The sequence below is a fragment of the Mirounga angustirostris genome, unplaced genomic scaffold, assembly GCF_029215605.1.
Source record: "Mirounga angustirostris isolate CCGP_5_RB_7025 unplaced genomic scaffold, mMirAng1.0.hap1 SCAF_14, whole genome shotgun sequence".
NCBI lineage: Eukaryota > Metazoa > Chordata > Mammalia > Carnivora > Phocidae > Mirounga > Mirounga angustirostris.
In genome coordinates, this window is record NW_026991722.1 from 54559708 (window position 1) to 54574603 (window position 14896).

General features: G+C 41.6%; 1 protein-coding gene across 19 annotated transcripts in view; it reads right to left on the reverse strand.

The window, feature by feature from the left end:
* Positions 1–534: 534 nt before the first annotated feature.
* EPB41L3 (erythrocyte membrane protein band 4.1 like 3) overlaps positions 535–14896 on the reverse strand; it is a 245232-nt gene continuing 230870 nt past the window's right edge. For 10 of the 19 annotated variants that reach the window (XM_064577880.1, XM_064577892.1, XM_064577884.1 and 7 more), the window contains 8 exons: positions 13564–13755; positions 6237–6359; positions 5181–5564; positions 4262–4393; positions 3686–3784; positions 3171–3251; positions 2781–2897; positions 535–1557 (listed from right to left, as the gene is read on the reverse strand). In XM_064577880.1, coding sequence (XP_064433950.1) covers positions 2787–2897; positions 3171–3251; positions 3686–3784; positions 4262–4393; positions 5181–5564; positions 6237–6359; positions 13564–13755 — 1122 coding nt within the window. In that variant the 3' untranslated portion in view covers positions 535–1557; positions 2781–2786. Of the gene's footprint in view, positions 1558–2780; positions 2898–3170; positions 3252–3685; positions 3785–4261; positions 4394–5180; positions 5565–6236; positions 6360–9035; positions 9111–13563; positions 13756–14477; positions 14514–14896 lie in introns of all 19 variants that reach the window. The other 9 variants (XM_064577889.1, XM_064577888.1, XM_064577886.1 and 6 more) reach the window with 5 other exon arrangements.

A 14896-nucleotide genomic window follows, 5' to 3' on the forward strand; every position in this document is an offset into this window, starting at 1 on the left:
GTGAATGAGCTGTGGGAACACACTGAATGGGCCCTTCTAGAATGCTGCAGCCAATGTGTTCCACTGTGGAGCTGACGTGTGTGAGAGAGGTGTCTCTCCAGGAGATTAAAAGCAGCCAGAAACACTGGGTTTATTGGCAAACCTCTTTTCTTATAAAAAACCTAACTTAGAAGATGAGACTCTGTGGTAACTAGTTATACTTTTTAAGGCCTTCCTAGGCAACCAAACATTTATGTGTATGTATTCTGTTTCCTGTCTCCCATACCTCGAAGGGTCCATATACTGTGTCATGTCACCATAGGCACATTTTGTCCTGTAAAAAGACAAGCTCTATACAGTGCAGAGGAATGAGGCCTCCGGTGTCATGCGCATGCCACCTCTTGGCTAAACACAGACAATACTGAAATTATCACACACGGAGAATCAGAGCTTTAAATGCATTTACCATTTTTATTTCGCTATGCAGAAACATACATTCACCATGGCTGTGTGATGCAGTTGACAGTGTAATGGAGAATATATCTTTTTGAAGGCTATTTATAACTAAACACTAAATAGTTTAATTACAGTGGAAATTCTGTACAATTTAAGGCTTGGCTCTGAACTAGATTGTAAATATGGACCAGATTTGGAAATAAAACACTTTTTTCTTTTTCAAGTAAAAGAAGTAAAATCAACTTAAAAACACAAGGAAGAAGAAACAAAGAGAGAAAACAAAGCAACAGAAGCCCAACAGCTTTTTCTGGAGTGAAATTTTGTAATATTGTAAACTAACAAAAACAGGTTTTCTTCCCCCAAATAATGACAATTTACATATTTAGGACTTGTTAGGGAAATCTTGGAAGCTTTCCAGGTTGGACTCAGACCAAAGCAAACAAGGAAGAAATCACATTAATATGCTAAAATCAGTTCTACCTTATAACGAATCAAATTAGATACACAAAGCAGGATTGTAAGCATTAAATATTTCCAGAGGATTGAGAGTCGTTGCTGTGTATGGGTGAGAATAATAAAACCAGGTGAAACAAGTACGAGATTCAAGTTGTTTACTGAATAAACTCGGTTATTGGCACATCTAATCTGGGATAAACCTGACACATTGGACCTAGACAGCTTCTAGCATTTTCGGGTAATCTTCATTTGTCTGTAAACAAAAGATCTGTCACCTAAGAAATTGTGATTTTGTTTAGACTTTAATAATAAACTATGAAAGGCATGAATTGTTTATGTGTTACATGAGATCACGGTTTATATTGTTGGTTATGAACGTGCAGGTATAGCCGGAAACTTAGACACTTGGTGGAAATTAAAAATGCTACTCTTTTGTAATTTTATCGTTGCTTCATGCAATATCAGTTTTGTGATGCTGATTCGGATTGCTTTATTATGGGAAGATCTCTCTGCCAGTGTCTTTATTAATGGTCAAGATCAGTTCTCCTGGATTGAAATTTTCCATGGGCAGATACAAGTCAGTTGGGTTAGAAGAGGGAACTCCATATAGGCTCTGGTTTTCCTAATGGTTTGCATGACTGGATTCATGTGCAGGCTAAGTTATTCCTGTAGGAAAGAGATTTGATCAGTTACTCCTTGGAAAACACCTGAGAGTCTTCCACAGATTAAGGCCACAAAAAGAAAAAAATGATCTTGCAGGTTATTACATGCACTTTTTGACAACATACTGTAAAATTCCTGCATAAGTCACTGATATGCGTTCTCTTACGTAACTACGTCACCCAAGCGGCTGAAGCTCACTGGAGAACCCTTTTTCTGTTTTCCGTCTTCCAAAGAACATGATTAATTTGAACATAATGAGTGACCTTTTTTTTTCCTTTAAGGGAGGCCGCTATTAAATCTATAGTTTCTAAACCAACATTAGAGAACTTCCTTATTTCATTTATACATGTAAAGCATTTAAGAGACTTTTGTCACATAACCAAGTGTGCAAGTAGCTCGACGGTTGCATTCAGCATTCAAAGCCCTCTGGGGATGCTCTGGGCCCATGAGTTCTTGCACGGCAGGTGGTGTGCATAACAAGTCTGTGCACACAAAGAAGACGCTATCTGCTTCCAATGCCAGCCAAACAGCCATTGAAAAGGCATGCACACACTTTCTAGAGAAAAGCAGGAACACAAGGCTGCATTTTTGCCTCCTCCTGAGACATGATGCTATACTAACAGGAAAAAAAACCTTCCCAAAGAATACAGAAAATGTAAGACATCCAAAATCAAAGTGAATGCCCAGGTTTCAAATTCAGAAACAAAGCAAAATGAGAGCATAAACGGAAGCATAACCAAACATAGCTGCAGAGAAAGCTTACAATGAATGGGGTAATGCTGCTGTCCAAAGGAGAAAGGGGGTACCTTTTATTTCCCTGGTATGTGGAACACACAAATTGTACCTTCCAGAACAAAGTGGCCTTCATTCTGATTAGGCCACATGGCAAGTGAAATCAAATCTGACACTTCAAATTTGGATAATGAAGAGCATAGGGCATGAATGAAAAGGAAACACCAGCGAGACCATGCAAGCAAAGACTGCTTCTTTCTTGATCCTCTACCTGGCAGAATATGTAAAAAGTCCACAGTATGGAACCCCCAAATCTGAAACAAACCAGCACCCACAAACCAATTCTCCACCCCCTTGGTGAGCAGCCCTGCCAATGCCAGTGAGAGAAGAAAGGAGGAAGGGGAGGAGGAAGAGGCAGGGGAAGGACAGAGGGAAGTGGCCCCATGCTACATGCCAGCCAAGGCCAAGCCTAGAGAATCAGTGTTGCCTCTTACCTGGGGTCAATCCTCTCCATCTTCTGGTGTGATCTCTGTCTCTTTATGGACTACTACTTTGGTCACTGACATGTCAGGGTGCTGCTCTTTGGCCTCTTTAATTGCCTGAGCCAGCGCCTATCCCCAGGAAATCACAGAAGGGCAAAGACAAAAAGGAGGTAGAACATGCATGATCAGTAGCAAGGTGGAGACTTACGAGCTAGATCTATACACATAATTTACAAATGAGGTACAATGATTGCAAAAGGAACCGGACATTGCATATTGAAAAGTTACTTCAGAAAACTGTTTAGACTGCATGATGGACTAGAAGAACAACACTGGGAAGAGTGGGGCTGACCAGTGTCCCTGTTTCTCTGCCAGGGTATTGACCATTCTCACGCACACTACCTGGTCATGGTCAATGTCGGCATCTCCTGTGATGACTATCCGCTTTTCAATTCTTGTCTCCGAAATGCCTCCTTTCACAGTCTGCAAGGGACAGACAAGCATTACAAAGTTACCCACCTGGAAAAACGATCATGGTTCAGTGGGGGAAATGGCTGGAAATGCTAACAGAGTTTTAACTAACAGCATTCATGAAGAGTTGAAACAATTCTTTGGCAATTACTTAAAATCGTTAATTTCAGAAGTGAAGCTAAAATGGAGTCCTTTGGGTGTGGCTGGCCAGTGTTTCTGGAACACCGACCATATGCTAAGGACTAGAGTCTGTGTTAAGCAAGAGATTTCAGAATGCATATTCCTAAACAGAAATGAGCACATAAGGGCAAATGCCCCAGAGACAGAGTGGGCATGAGATGCAGCTGTCTGGGCGTCCTGGCAGTCACGTAACGCCGCCTGCACAGCCCAACTGGCAAGAAGTTCCATGTAAGTGCCTTACTTTTATCTGTCCCCACTCCACTTACTTTGGTGATGTGGGTGGTGGTCGTGGTACTGGTGGTTTCAGATGTGATCGTCTGTGCACTCATTAGCACGCCGGGCTCCAAATCCGCACCAGCATCAACCTACAGAAACAAAGGAACAGACACCACACTCGAATACTTATGTTGGGTCAGGGCATCACAATGACTCAGGCATCTCCCACAATCACTGTGTTGTCCAGTCAGCATACAGGAGCCGTGGCCCTCCGGACAGACTCACCCGAACATGGCCAGAGGTAACTGTCGTTAAAAAACTGGGACTTGAGAAATGTCAGTAGGGTATGCTTGAGCTAGTATTTTTCCTTATCTATGGCTAGAGAAATAGGTTCCTGAGCCTTATTCCACATTTTAAGATGTATGAAGACCTGTTTAAGTCACCTGACGTTTCTGGATCGGTAATAAAGTTTTAATTACTACCATTATCACTCTTGATATACATAGTTTAGCTGCTGGGTCCTCTGAGTCTCACGAATTAAATGTCATCTAGTTACACTAGAATGCAGTAAGCCATTTAAGGGGCAAAACAAAGTGCCAGGGCTCTGGCCTTCACAGACTTCTTACCTGTGATGATTCATATGTGATGGTTTTTGTTTCCGTGTGAACGACCGGTACTTCCTTGGTAGAAATTTCTAGCTTTACTCCTCCTGGTGAAACACCGCCCAAACTGATGGTTTCTGTCTTCACAGTTGATGACTGTACCAATGGGAAGTAGGCAGAGCTGCTCTTATAGTTTGCACAAAGACATGATTTTGGTCCCCCCCTCCCCCGGTGGGTATGGATAAGCACAGGTTAGTATGAAATAAATGTTTATGTATAACATGGGAAGGGTAAGTTGAGGAATGAGGCAGACACCAGGTCAGTCTTTCAGAATTCCATAGACTTTTTTTTTTTTTTTTAACATGGGATGTTCCAGGTAAAGGAAAGCATTTTGAAGGAAATGTTTAATGAACTCTTTTTACACTCCCCCTCCTCTATCACCTAAACTAATAAGTCAAAAATCATCAATTAGCCTCTTATTTAATAACTTCTTAGAAAGAAGGAACAAATACGAAGACATCAACTGTTCCCTACTCCATATACTTCAGGAATCTCAGTAAAAGACATAAAGAAGAAAGTTCTGGCATTTGGTACCAAGGCAAGCATGGTTTTTGGTCCTTCTGGGGAAGTACACTGATCAAATTTTCTGTATCTTGGCTGGCCATGCATTCCCCGGGTCTACTGCCAATAATTACAATGAAGGCAGGAACTGTTTCCTGGAACCACACGTTATTAATAATCATTAAATATGTTTGCATGTGACCCCGAAGATGGAGACCAGCATGGAGACCCTATTGCCATGCAAGAGGGAAATGAGAGGAGAAAACTGCACTTGGAAAAGGCAGAAAATTAAGCTTAGCTCCCCCTTTATGCTTAACTAAATTTCGGGGACTCATAGATCAGTTCTACATCAGTGCGGAAAGTAATGTCAACTACTAATTACCTCAAAATGAGGTTTTTGTTCCCAAGTTTCAGAAACGTGGATTGTTGCACTCTGCTCCTCCACTGGCTCGTGAGAAGCAGTGGCCGTCTCTTCCTGTTCGGGGACAGCTTTCTCGGCCACCTCCCCCTTCTCCTCCTTAGCTCCCTCCGTCAGAGCAGAGCCCTCCTTCCCTTTCAAGCTAGAAGCATCAGCAGATGCTGCCTGGGCTGCAGCATCCAAGTCATCTCCAGCCGCGTAAGAAGCATCCCCACTCGCATGCACATTCATCACGTGTCTTTCCTCCACCAACACGGTTTCCTGCACAACCTTCTCGGTGCTAAGTGGCTGGGGGTGCTGGCTTGTTTCTGCCTCTACCTTGCTGGACCCAGTCTTGGTTTCCATTTGCTGCATGGGAAAAGATTGCGGTGTCAGTGTGACTTTCCACAAACCAAAGGTGAAAACACAAAAATCAAAACAAAAGCAGCCACTCACCATGGCGCCTAAAGCCAGTGTCAAGTGCTTATGACCAGAAATGCTTATAGAAAATATAAATTAGCTTGCATCCCTCGCACCAGGGTCTCGGATGCGTGGCCCCTGCCCCGACACCCTTCCCCCACCCCCCGAGCCTGTGTTGCTATGTTGGGATAGCCGCAAATGAAATAGGATGTGGATAAATGAAATAGAATGCGGATAAAATGCAATGAAAACAAAACAAAATGAAAGCACCGTAGTGTGTTCCCATTGGTTCTGGCAGCTTTCTGAGACCTGACAGGTGACATAAAATGTTTAAAAAAATTAAATGCTATGAAACTTTTTCAACACGACTGTTGAAATCTGAATTTTGAATATCTGAAGTATGTTCTAGTGATGCAACTAAAGGCACATGACAGCTATGCCAAGCAGGCACAAAGGAAAACCACCGAAGATACCTCTGAGGTGTTTAAGGCAAAGCCACTTGAGCAAAATACACACACACACACACACACTCACTCGCTCACACATACGTGCACACACCAAAAAGGCTAAGAAAGGCAAATAGGCAGAGTCAGGAACACCAAAGAGGAAGCAATTGGCCACCTGAACCCAGCTTTGAGAAGTAGAAGTAACCCCTCCTATGAATTCTGTTGGTTTTCTTGCAGACTCTAATAAACTGAAGATTTCAGAGCCATCCATGAGCTTTTCAGCAGAAGACTGTTTAGGCTGAGTGAACAAAGAAACGGACAGTCAAGTACAGAGACAGGAACATAGGCGGGCACATTCACATTCACAGCTGCTTAGACAAAACTGTAGGGGAGGAAGGAGGGAGGAGGGAGGAGGGACTCTACCATACAGATTTTGGAAACGGAAAAGAATGGGAAACAAAATAGCAAATTGAGGCGACCATGAGCTCTGGTTTGGGAAAGCAGAGAGTTATTAGGATATGGGCAGTGCTGGTTTAAGCAGACCATTCTCCCTTCATTGCAAGCCCCAGGAGCACTACCAACCACATCTCGGGATCGGGGAGCTGGAAATAAAACGGAAAGTGTTTTAATGCTTACACGGTATTGATCTAACCATGAAAAAAGGTAAAAAGCTTGGGTCGGCTGTTCTCAACATAAAGCCAAACAGCAAGAGGAACAGAAAAGTTGAGGGTGGAAGGGCACTGCCTCAAAAAAATGTCATGCTGGAATCTGAAACAGTGGCCCAAACGAAAGGCACTGGTTACCACAACTCGGGACGTGGCAGACTCAGTAACGTAATGAGCAGTGGCCACGGCGACGGCCGGTTCCTGGGAGTATCTCCACTCGGACAGGCTCTTCTGCCTGGGACCAAAGAATCCCAGTCTCAAGACCTCGCCCTCGGGCGGCGGCTCCGTCCTGCCAAGGCACGTGCTGTCCAGCCCCGCGTGGGGCCCCGTGTCCCGGCCCAGCTGTGGGGCTTTCTGCAGCTCTTCTTCCTCGGGGCTCGGCCGCCGGGACTCAGCTTCCTGGATGGGAGCCAGGGATTCGGACAATTTCCGTTTGGGGGTGTGGACCTCGGGTCCTCTTTTTGATTTCTCGTCAGGGCGGGTGTCCAGGACCTCGTAATCGGCCATGCCTGAAATGATCTTCACCGACTCTGACAACCCTCTGTCTGTTTTCGGAAAGGCTTCCAGACTGCAGGGCTGCACCCCCTTCTCCCCCTCCTTGGCTTTTCCAGTCATGGTAACAATCTTCCCCGATACAGTGTCGTAGGATTTTCCTAGAGTGTATATTTTCTGTTTGCTCTCTCCTCTCAACTGCATTTCCTGGGCCAAGTCATCGAAGCTCTGCATTTCAAGGGCACCAGATCTTAACAGATCGGCAGGGATGTCACCGCTTCTACTGCTCATGGTCACCACCTTGTAAGTCACAATCTTTTTCGAATCACCATCAACTACCTCAGTGGGTACTTTGTCTACAATAACCCAATCCTCTGTGCCCTATATTTGAAATATAAAAGCTAAATTAGAAATTCTGATGGTCTCATTTCTAAAATAAGAATCCTTTAAGAAAACCAGGGCAAAAGCTACACTGTGATATGACTGCACAGGGCTGGTGTTAATATCTAAGGATTACGGTCACAGAGCTCTTCTTATCTGAAATGTACAAACTCTAACCTTCAACTTGGAATACAGTCTGCATGTAGAATTGCAATTGCAGATTTCTTTAAGCAGGAACATACCGTGGTGGTAAGTGTTTGCAAGACTCTATTTGACCTTACACTAACAGTCTGATCATTTTGTATTTCAATAGTAAATGACATTACTGAAGTTGTTGTACGAGTCATTTAGCTTGTATGGGCACAAAAAGACCATTTTCCAGGACAACTATAACACTGCACTTCCTATCTGCTGTTTTCACAAAGAACTCACCAGCATCCCATGAATTTCTGTGAATACCATTTCTCATGTTTGTAAATTCTACCTCCTCATATAGGAGGACTGAATCCACTGCAGCGCTTACTATTCAATAAACACTGAGCGTGCCCTATTCAAGGCACTGCCAGGAAGTCCCTCCTACCGCTGGGGCATTGTTGGAACCTCTTATCAACAGCTCATGGTGGTCTGTACCGTGTTCCAATCTTATTTACAAGCGAAGTTCATCATCTGAGTAGTTTCTTTGCCACTTTTCTTAGTACTTAGTTCCAATACGGCAGAAGAAATGAAAGTTAAGAGACTTGTATTTGAGAAGGCTACTAGGATGAAACCAGACAGCGGACTAGTCTAACAGATCAGGAAGGGAAGAAAAATCAAATCAGGGGCAATTGAGTACCTTGATTTACATTTTAAACTACAGCGTTTTCTGCTTGCATAGGAATCTAGAAATTTGTGTACCTTACGAACAAAAATTACAGATCGGTCTACGTGCCGGTGCTGGATTAAAGCAAATGAATTGAAAAATAACCTCTAGGGTCGATGGGACAGTTTTCTGGAAAATGATTTGACGAGAGGTAACCACAGAGCCTGCAGAGTCTCCTTCCTGCATTTTCTTTATCAGACTCGGCTAGTGGGAAAACCAATAAAAGTTCAGAACTTTCAAAATCAGTCAAGGTCATCTAAGTTAGTATCACTCTATGGGTAAAGCAGACAGTAAAAAGTCCAACAATATTAGAAAGCATCATCATAATGCTTCAATGACCACACGCAGCTATAGTCACCGAGAAGCAAGAGCCATAAAGTACTGATGGCTAACTGATAACCAAAATAGTAAGAAAATTCCCTTTCCCCTCCCCAGAATCTAAGCAAAAATGACATACCTACCTTAGTTTTAAGCCAGGCAGAGTTAAAAAGGAAAATAAAAACTAAAGACATTTCAATGACACTGAAAGCTGAAGAGCAATTCCCTTCTGGGAAATTCCTTTATGTTTGTTTTTTACCTGAGACTCAAGGAATGGACAGCTTCCTTGCTGCAAAAATATAACTTTTTCAGAAATTTCTCTTTCTTCTTTGGTCTGTTTGAATAAAGGGGGTTGGGTTGGAGAAGAGGAAGTAGACAGTTTCCAAAAAAAGGCAAGTTAGGAAGAGAGTTCTTTTACTGTGTCGTACATATAATAGTCATTCATTTCTTTCTGAAGAAGTGAATTATTGCTTATGAATTTGAAAAGTGGTCTGAAACCATCTCAAAGTTTCATGATCATGTCCCCAAAGTAACAGATTATTTTCTGAAGCTCCAGTGTTTGACTCACACGTTTTCCACTTCTATAAATACAAAACATGCAAGAGCCAAAGAAAGATCTCCTTGGCATTCGCAGTGTCTAGGCCAGTCATGTGCAAAACCGTGGAAGTGAGGAGTAAAAGAAAATGTGAAGATTAAAAAAAAAAAAAAATTAAGTGAGGGGAAAAAACCCTCACTCCTATATCTGACAAACTCTTGACTGCATTCCCCACTGAAGTGCTGGCTTCATCCCGGGCAAGGAAATACACACGGGCCACCGCCATCAGCTACTAGCTCGAGTAAACCCAGACCTAGATTGATTCCTTTATTATCCCACAGAAAACAAAGTATACTCAAAATTTATAGCTTTATTTGAACTTTCATAAGATGGTGAATAACTTTAAAAAGTCAATTTCAAAATATCTTTGTGAAAAATTAAGTACTTCAAGTCACGCTTAACATGTAACATTAAGAAACACTGAAGTAAATATGCCATGTTAGCAACTAGCTTCTTCCTTTTACCTACTTGCTAGTCCTTCCTTTAGTATTGAGTAGGAATGATTCAAGTGGCAATATACTAGCTACTGAGCCGATCTCTGTGCATAGTGTATAGATAGCTCCATGGAGTACTGACAGAAAGGGTATCCAGGAAGAGTAATCTAAAAAATCATAACAGAAAGCCCAAAGTTTCTAAAAGGACAGAGTTTTTAAAGTAAATCCTATTGTAAACAACATAATTTAATGAGAATTAGTTACTATTCCTGTGTGTGTACAAACCTATCAGTACTACTTTTAATAGTTTGCCTGTAAGAGTTTGTAAGGGGACATCTGGAATATTCTCCTGAAGGACCTGCTGGCAAACTTTGATAGCATCGTTTTCCTGTGCCCCTTTTTCAATGAAGAACAAGTAAGATATTTCTGAAGGGGGAAAAAAAATCAACCCTATCCCTCTCCATTTTGGAGAAAGGTATTGGAAAAGACAAAATGTAACGTGGTATCATTAAATATGGATTTTTGTTTTGTTTGTTTTACTTTCAACTGTAGCCTCTTTTTCATAGAGAAATAAGAAACAGGAAGGAAAGGTCAAAATTATAGGTACTTTTCAGAATACCACTGCCAGGCCTCTAATTATAATCACTGAGGTAAATATTATTCCTAAGATGAAAGCCTAAAAAAAACCAATAATAGCAGGAAAACAGTGGTTTTTAGCATATCCTGTTGTCTGACATCAACTAATTTCAAAATTTTCTTTGTCTATAATGAAAGTGTCAACACTGTCTGCATTCTGAACTGTGTGTGTCCGCTGAGAGAAAAGGGTAACATAAGGGATAGGTCTTAAAATAAAATCCTATAGATGGTCAACCTCAATTCAGTTATTGCAGCTAAAGACAAGTGAAGAGATGCTGATAAAGAAAGAAAAGCTGATAATCGAAATGTTCACTTTTATCACAGGTTAGAAGAGAGTCAGCTGTATACTGCAAACATTTTTAGTTACTTAAACATTCATCACTATATCATAATTGGGAAACAAGGCTCTTGTACTGGCATGCAAAATGTACAGAGGTATTACTCACTCTCAGGGGATTAGGGATTTGTCCAGAGCCATGGCCCTTGTTCCTCCCTGGGCCAGGGTGTCCTCAAACTGGGCTGTGCATTAGAATTACGTGGAGATCTTTTAAAATAATAGTACTACGTGGGGGTGCAGCTCAGACGAATGAAATCAGTCTCTGATTTAATAGCTCCTAGGCCTAGTATTTTTAAGACTTCCCATAGGTAATTTTAATATGTACCTAGAGTTGCATGCACCCCAAGGCCTGATGGAAAGTCACAGAAGTCAGATTCGGAGAATGAAGATAACTCTCCCTATCCACAAACATGATCATAGTGGTTTCCGCTCCCCGCCACCCCCCAATTTGAGACCCATACAAAACCTGACTAGCAAGAGTACAGCTGGAGTAGAAAGCAGACATATGCACAAAGAGAGTCGATTCCACTTATTCATGGTAATCATGTTCAATAAAATCCCCATGAACAGTGAGTTGGTGAATACTGAACCACTGATTTTATGGGAAACACATGGTTAAGGCTCCTGTGAGTCTCTGGTCATGATATTGTCATCAACTGTTCAATACATAACCTTGTTTTGTATGTGTTTTTGTTTAAAGACTCCTTATTTAATACATATTATTGATCCGTTAACATTGAACTCACGCCCAACAGCACTCTAACTTATTCCTGAATGAGACTTCTCTAACACATATATTTTCCCAAAAGGCAAGTGACAGCCTTCTTGTGCTTAGGAACACTAGCTCGCACTTCAGGGCTATGTCTGGCGGTCATCTGAAGTGGCAAAAACATGGCACTAAATAGGCCTGAAAAGCAATTTATTTACAGTATGGGAACTGAAATAGGAAGGCAGGGCCCTGCCTTGTGCAACTAAAGCTGGGAACATGCATGGTTGAGACACAAAGTTTTCACCACTCTGTGTCTGTCTGCAGACGACTGGGAAAGTGCCATTAAGGCTGATGTTAGGGTTACAGTGAATTCCAGTGAGTAAGCTAACGTGCAACTATGGAATCTGTGAATCGGGAGGATACCCCATGCTAAGCTTACGTGCCCTAAGACTACCACCTGCGTTGACAAAGAGGCTGATATTGGCACTGCAGAAGCGCTAATGGGTATTGCATTTTGGTTGGGGTTTGGAAACTTTTAGTATTCAAGTGACCACAAGGGCATATAGCTCTAACATGAACTCAGTGTAGGAGCATCACCAAAGGCTGTCCTGGGAAATATCTGTGGACAGAGACATACCCGGAGGCCTTCACGGACCATACATCTATCCTTCCTGTTTGGTGGGCCCTGTATACGGGCTTGTCTATGTTCCAAAGTGTGCATTGCTTTGGGGCCTCCTTGCTACTTATCTTCTATTAACTCAGTATTTGAAAGTTGAAACCACTGGCAATAAAATTCCCATTTTATAGTAAACATACACGATAGTCTTAGAATATAATCACTACTACTAGCTCATTATATATTACTCAAGTCATCTGAATGAAACAGATATGTAATGGTACAGGAATGCTTTGGCAACAGTACTTTTCATCTATTCTGCATAAAAGGGCCATTTTCAAAGTAATTCAAATGGATTCATACTTTGTCATGTTTCAGCTGGGATTGGAATTATCATGAATATAGTGATTTGTGATCACTTTTGATAAATAGCTTTCAAGGAAAGTTTAGAAAATGATCAAAATGAGTGTCATTATATTCTTCTTTTCACTGCAAGGACCTAAACATTGCATATAGACTACCACTTAAAGGGTTTTTCTCTCATAAAGGCCTAAGTTTTTATTTTTTTCTGTTCTATCTCAGCTTTCTGGACAAATATGTTATAACAACAGTCTTGATAAGAAAGAAGTTAATCAGTATAATGCTAGAAAGATGCAAGTTATTAAAAAACTACTTCTTTTGAAAGACAGATAAAGCAAGATGATGTCTATCTAATAGCTGACAGTCAGATGAGCACCACTGATATTTGTGGGTCCCACAGTGGGAGCCCCGAAGTAGGATCTGCTGAATCCTCACAGTCTGGCTGTTCATATAAAGAGAGCTTTCCAATATGGAACACTCTTACTTAAAAAGACATTCTGGCCTCTATGTTCTCTATTAAAAAACAAATAAAAACTGATTATAAATCAGTTAAAATAATCAGTCATGTATATTTTAAAAAATCAGTTAAAATCGAATCAAACACAAATTATACCAGCAAAAGCCTGGTGTAGTATTCCCAGAGTAAAACATGTCTTGAAATTCTGTCAACTTCAGATCAGTGTTGAGTCAAACATTAGACAATCTCCCTACGCCTCATCTTGCAACTGATGAGAAACACTCATGAGTTTTCAGGGCACTTTTTAATGCAGCAGAAAAAAGCATTTTTCAGAAAAAGTGTCAGTTCATTAAGACAGTATCTCAATTTCTCCCAGCTGTGAAATCTAGGTTCGCAGTTAGAACAAACCAATTTGCATGCACTAGAGTTTCCCTGGGCCTCCTTGTTCATTCCAAGCACCCTGGGATGTGACTACTCACTCCTCAGCCGCCACATCATTTTACTTTGCAGCTTTTCTTGAGAGCCCAGAGTAAGTCAGTTCTGTTTTTACACAGACCAGTGGTGAGACTGCTTACTCAGAAGCTTGCAAAGAAGCACTGCCAGTGAGCACAGGACAGTGACAACCCAAAGCCCGCATACCGACCTCTTCAGGGACGAGCGGCTCGATCATAGGCGCATCCTCCTGCCTGGCAGCTAGTCGCACCGGGGAGGTAGAAAGTCTCTTTTCCCATTCATTCGTGATGGCAGTGTCTGTGGAGGTTTCTAAAAAGGTTCTTTTCAGCTCACTAATATTGGTTTGATGTTTCATCAGGTCATCTTGAGTTTTATCTAGCTCCTATATTCAGAACATAAAGAATCCAACAGTCAACATTTTACATTTGCCTTCCTATCTGTGTTTTTTTTTTTTTCTTAAGTAACGTCAATCTCATTAGTAGTCAAAATAAAAGAATTCTGATCAGGGCTCATAACACAACCACAAGCACTTTGGTGAAAATGTGACATTTCTAAGGAAAAGAGAAGAAAAAAAATCTAGTTCACGCAAGCATAAAAATCAAAAGAGTTTTGAAAGGCAAACTATAGAGAGTGTAATTCACATGTAACCAGAAAAAAATTAAAATAAATATACACAGGAAAAAGGATCTATATCTAGGAGAGAGGGAGGACCCAGAGTAGGCTGAGAAGGTATCCCCACTTATTCACAGGTGAGAGCACACAGTTCATGCAACATTGTATGAGCCCACAGGTATGCCACTAAAAGGGATGCTGACACACACAAACATGCACTGGTATATACCAATACCAACCTCTAACATAAGATTACTATGTTTGACATACACATTTTCACCCTTTATTCGCTTAATCAGACTATTCTGAAAAAAGTGGAGAAGAAAGGGAAAGGTAAGGGACACAGTAGTCATGGGCACAAATGCCATCCTCCACACTGCACCGACAACATGGGTAACTGCCTACAGAGCATGCTGGAAGACTGGAACACCGGAGACGCACAATGCTTATCACACGCTGGGTTTTGCTTTTGCTTTATTTTTAATTTTCTACCTGTGCCTTGAGCTCTGCATCTTCCTCCTGGTCCGACTGCCAGCATCAAGAAAGAGTGGGAAATAAAGTCTTACCATGTAATTGACTCTACGGCTGAAGAACTCTGGTCTATAGAAACTTGCTAAAAGGGGGCACTGGTTTGCTCTTGTATATGGATGCTATTTCTTTCCTATATACAAGCCACCACACTCTCATGCGCAAATTACGATGCTTATTAAGACAGGAGTAAAAGATTCCTTGCTCGGTGGGTCTTTGACACTTTAACCTGGGACTTCTGAGTGTGATGAGCACACACACATAAGTGGGAGGTGACAGCTAGGGGCTTGGAAGGCTGTCCTTAATGCACAGTAGAAATGGTTCAGGAAGTGTGGGGACCCACACTAAAACTAAAACTCACAAGAATGGTTAGGATTATCCAA